The sequence below is a fragment of the Arachis duranensis genome, chromosome 5 (genome assembly GCF_000817695.3).
Source record: "Arachis duranensis cultivar V14167 chromosome 5, aradu.V14167.gnm2.J7QH, whole genome shotgun sequence".
Taxonomy (NCBI): domain Eukaryota; kingdom Viridiplantae; phylum Streptophyta; class Magnoliopsida; order Fabales; family Fabaceae; genus Arachis; species Arachis duranensis.
The window spans coordinates 80,518,868-80,524,283 of NC_029776.3; the positions used below are offsets into that span (position 1 = coordinate 80,518,868).

The window sequence follows — 5,416 nt, forward strand, 5'->3', positions numbered from 1 at the left end:
AAAAAAAAAAGAGAGGAACAATTAACATAAAAATGGGAAGAAAAAAAAAAGGTTCCAAATTTAAGAGCTTGACACACTAAAGAGCTTGACACACTGACTCTAAATTAACTACAGATAAAGCAGATTTCCAGAGTTCACCAAAAGCAGAATCAAAGAACCCCCCACCCCCTTCTGCGATTCCTTCTCCCAATTCCGATCGATTATTGATAATTGGTTTATGGAGAGCGCATCGGAGCTGGTGGAATTCCCTTTGCTGCAGACGCCGATCGAAGCAAACTACAGAGCTTGCACCATTCCCTACAGATTCCCCTCCGATAATCCTCGCAAGCCCACTCCCACCGAAATTTCTTGGATTGATCTCTTCTACAACTCCATCCCTTCCTTCAAGTACCCTTCTTCTTCTTCTTCTTCAAGTTCTTTCCTTTTTGGTTTTCGCTCTATGATTCGCAAGCATCTTTTTTAGAATGTTTCTTATCATATACCCTTGTGCTCAATTTGAGCGTAAGTGGCGTGTTTTTGTTCATTTCTGAGATAAAAATTTATACTTTTGCATTGCATTTTTGTTCTGTTTTCTTTAATTGTTATGGTTTAGCTTGGGCACTATTACTCTGTGAAATTTTGGCGTAGATTAGTGATTTCGTTGTTTGATCTTGTACTTGTTATGGTAATCTGAATTGTTAATAGTTAATACAGTAGTAGTATTACTAGTGCTGCATCATTTTTTTCCCCTTATTCATTGGAAGTTATGCAAAAATTTCTGCTGGTGTACTTGGTGGTTTTAACTATGTTTTCCATTTTCAACCAAATGCCTTTGGTTGTAATGGTTCATGTTGAATTGGCTATGACATTATCCTTTTATAAGATTTGAGATAGCATAGCATTAGCATCTTGGCAGTTGTAAGACACACTAAAAGGACTTATTCTTGGTGCGGAAGTAGTTGCCATTGCCAAAGTGGTACAATTTGCTTGCCGTTGTTATGATATAACTTATTCCTTGACTTTTGAATAAATTTATAAATTAATAATTCTAAGTATGATGTAGAAGTTGTTGCAGTATGAGTAATATAGAAGAAGCTTCTTTTAAGAGAAGTTGAGTGTTACTAGTAGGTGAAAGGCATTACTATTGGCAATGGACTAAAAATGTCCTTGTTTAGGAGTGTTCGAGAAATGAATGTTTCTATAATAATTACTGAGTTCATCCATGTGCTTTTATAAAACCTTCACATTGTATTAAGTTAGAGCAACTCAGTGGTGTTGTTTTAGTGAAATATGAGATTTTTATTTTATTGTAAGGACTCTTGTTTGCTTGTTTCCCATTCACAATACGGTTTAGCTTTGATTTGACAGAAAGCGTGCCGAGAGTGATCCTTCTGTTTCTGATGCTGCGACTAAGGCTGAAAAATTTGCTCAAAGGTGAATTTCCCCTCCCTTTTCTCCAATTTGAGAAGTTTGTTGCATGGAAGAGATCACATCAGTTTACTTTTGAATATTATCTAGGGATAACGTTTGTCATGTATCATTGTATTATAAGGCTTATACACTCCTCTATGCTATAAGTATGCAATGGTTTGTGGTATGGGATTTCCTAATTGCATCTTCTATTTGTGCATTTCCTGAAAAAGGTATGGTGACATACTTGAAGATTTGAAGAAAGATCCCGAAAGTCATGGCGGGCCACCTGATTGTATCGTATGTTCTGTACTATTTATCAATGAAATTGTAAAATAATATAAAAAATGAATTAAAAAAATTAATCCAAACAAAATTTAGCATTTTGGTGATTTGCCTAATTCTGTTGATTTATTTATTTATGTTTTGGTGTCTGGTGCCTTGGGCTATGTTCTAGCTCCTCTGCAGACTTCGTGAGCAAGTACTTAGAGAACTGGGATTCACAGATATCTTCAAAAAAGTCAAGGTAAGTTTAATTGCAGTTTCAGTCCTATCTGCTAATTATATATCTAACTATGGATTACAAAGTAGAGGAAAAGCATATGTCTATCTTATGTAGTGATTAAAGTAACGTCAAATTTTTGCCAACTTGTGAAGCATAGTGGGGTGGAATTTTTTTATATAGAGTTGGTTGAAAGGTGTAAATTTATTAGCTAAAGTAGAATAGACTTTTAGCATGTTATCAGTTCTGAAGGAGGGGAAGGTGTGGGTGCTAACATTATCATTGGATGGTGCATTTTATTAGCTCCAGATTTGTCATTCCTTTTGTGTTTGAATGCAACAGGATGAAGAAAATGCAAAAGCCATCTCCCTATTTGGGGATGTTGTTCGCCTTAACGATGCCATTGAAGATGAAGGCAAGCGACTTGAGAATCTTGTTAGAGGAATTTTTGCTGGAAACATATTTGATCTTGGCTCGGCACAGGTATGTGTTCTTTTAATAACTGTTGAATAACTAGAGTTAAGAAATGTTTGACCAACTTGGAATCTACTTGGTCAAGCATCAACCATATTTGGAATTTGGGTAAGCTGCGGTTTGTGTCCCTGAAGAGATCCTTATGCCTCCCCTTTTCCTTCCACTGAAATTATCCTAATTCATCTTTATATGGAGCCATAGGCTGAAAATTTTGCATGGGAAACTAGATATACTCGTAATAACTTTACCGTGGTCTGCGTTTATTGGTTTACAAGGAGGCAACTGTTGTGTTATTTATTATAATCATATATGCGGGAATTTGGAGAATTAGTTATGCATTACCTTATTCTTCTCTCAATTTCTTGAAGCTTGCAGAGGTTTTCTCCAAGGATGGGATGTCCTTTCTAGCTAGTTGTCAGAACCTTGTTCCTCGGCCTTGGGTTATTGATGATCTTGACAAATTTAAGGCGAAATGGAGCAAGAAGTCATGGAAGAAGGCAAGTTTCATGCACATTGATAGATACAATTTTATCATTAGTTATATGTCTGCTGTCATATTCTCTGCAGTTCTTCTGCTGTAATCTGTCTCCTTTTGCATTGCAGGTTATCATATTCGTAGATAATTCTGGTGCAGATATCATTTTGGGTATACTGCCATTTGCAAGGGAGCTGCTTCGGCGTGGGAGTCAGGTTTGATAACATATCCTTTTTCTTCTCTTTCTTTTGGAATAAAATATTGATTCATCAAAATGAAGAGGGAAAGTTCCAAAAAGATGACAGGATAGTAATCATCCATAATATTAGGACAAAATGTAAACCAACAAAGAAAATTGCAAAGTTCAACAGAGCAAAGTGGCCTAATCATTCAACATAGCCATTTTCTGAAAATGGATGTGTTCTTTACATCAAAAGAAGCTAAATACCTAACCTTACCCTAAATCAAGCATATTACAAAAATGTCTATAAATATTATTTGTATTCCAGCAAAATGCACTGAAGTGAAGCTTTTGTTGTACATTGCCACAAAAGTATTTCCTCTTTTCTTCTGTAGGTGTAGTCTTTGCCTCTTTTGAATCTAGTTTGAAACTGAAACTGCTTTTCAAGCATGTGATTCATAGCTTCCACCTTCTATATATTTTGTGCAATTCCCTTTTGAATGCAGGTTGTATTGGCTGCTAATGAATTACCTTCCATCAATGATGTGACTTATCCAGAGCTAGTTGAAATTATATCAAAGGTAATTAAAAGAAGTTTTGTAAACTTTTGGTATAACCATATTCTCTTTTTGAGGGGATATCACGATATTCTTTTCTAACTCTATCATGATCTTTTCCAGTTAAAAGATGAAGAAGGACATCTCATGGGTGTCAGTATTTCAAATCTTTTAATTGCCAACTCCGGCAATGATTTACCTGTAAGAAAATGAACGATGCTTTTTATGTTTTGAAAATTATAGTACTTTGATTGGATGTATCAGATCATCAAATTTTTGTAATGATTTTGTTGCTTTCTCTTCCTTCGTTCAACGGATTGCAGGTCATTGATCTTACAAGAGTGTCACAAGAGCTTGCTTACCTTGCCAGTGATGCAGATTTTGTCATCTTAGAAGGGATGGTAAGTTCTTCCTTGGATATTGTGGGAAACTTCTATTGCATTGATTGTTGTTAGATGCTTTGTCGGGCTTTGATACTTGAAGTGAAGTAGGATAACAAGGGGAGTAATGTTTTGGTTAGAAGGTATATGGTGGTATCAGTAGTCTTTCGAAGTTTGAATTAATTATCAACTTATATACAAGGTAATAAGATAGTTCTTATTAGGGATCCAAACGTTCGCATCGGAAGGCCGAGGCAATAAAACAGGAGGAGTCTGTTAAGATACATCATAATCATTTTGGACTGCACAATCCATAGATATATGTTATGCCTTTATGGAGTTAGAACATTTTGTAATAATCTAAATAAAAAAAATAATAATGATACTGACAACTTATAAACCTGAAGATAACATAAAACTGGTACCCAGATAATGAAGTGATTAAGATCATATTTTTTTCTCTTAATATTTAGTGGCACAATATTCGACAGATATTTCATTATTGGCCAATCGGAATTAGTCAGACACATACATATTCATATCTTGTAATTTCTCAAGATTGCTTGTTTAGTTGTTTCCCAGTTATCCTTGTTCTGTTGTGTGTATCCAATTTCATTTAAGATGTTGATGGTATATCCCTTCATACTTGTGTTCCACATTTATCTTTCAAATATTTTGAGCCCCTCTAGATTGTTTTGACTTATTTGCATATTCACAAAGATTAGAAGGTCTTCTTGGTTTCGTTCCTATTTCTTGTTTGAATAATTTTGTTAAAAAATAGTGAAAAATAAGAAACAAATTTCATTGCTTTCAGTATTCCCTTTCCAAAATCCTAGAAATAGTCCAAAGTTTGTTATTGAATTCTACATCGCATCATAAACGCCGACCTTTATTCTGTTGTCAGGGTCGCGGAATAGAAACGAATCTCTATGCTCAATTTAAATGCGACTCCCTCAAGATTGGGATGGTAATGCATTTAACTAATTTATGTTCCTTGTTTCTTTATCACATGAAATTATTGAGCTCTGAATCTTTGTTGCTGCTGCCATTTGTGTAGGTGAAACATTCTGAAGTTGCACAATTTCTTGGTGGACGTTTGTATGATTGTGTTTTCAAATACAATGAAGTCTCAAGTTTATAAGTCTCATTCTTTTCTCTTCTCATCTCTTCTCTTCTCTTCCATTGCTGCATAGTTTCACTTTGTCTTAGTTTGAATCTTTCAACTTTAGAACATACCAGCATGAAGCTAATGCTTTTTCTTCAATATCATTTTAGTTTTAAAAGAGAGGATTGAAGGGAAAAAAATCATACATTTTACTTGTAATAAAAAAAAGTAGTTCTACACATATGAATTGGTTTCATGATGATGAAGCTATAATGTAGGTATTGAAATATTCAGTTTGTTTTTTTGTTTCAATTTTGTTCTTATAATTATCATAACACTATTTTCAAAGCCTA

The 5,416-nt window shown here is 34.5% G+C and overlaps 1 protein-coding gene across 1 annotated transcript; it reads left to right on the forward strand.

The window, feature by feature from the left end:
- The first annotated feature begins 80 nt into the window (after positions 1-80).
- LOC107489677 (damage-control phosphatase At2g17340) lies at positions 81-5,416 on the forward strand. The gene is made up of 12 exons (XM_016110428.3): positions 81-387; positions 1,348-1,413; positions 1,623-1,689; positions 1,847-1,915; positions 2,234-2,374; positions 2,734-2,862; positions 2,969-3,055; positions 3,528-3,602; positions 3,702-3,779; positions 3,902-3,979; positions 4,863-4,925; positions 5,016-5,416. The coding sequence occupies exons 1-12, from the start codon at positions 218-220 to the stop codon at positions 5,097-5,099; spliced, it is 1,107 nt and encodes a 368-aa protein (XP_015965914.1). The 5' UTR covers positions 81-217; the 3' UTR covers positions 5,100-5,416.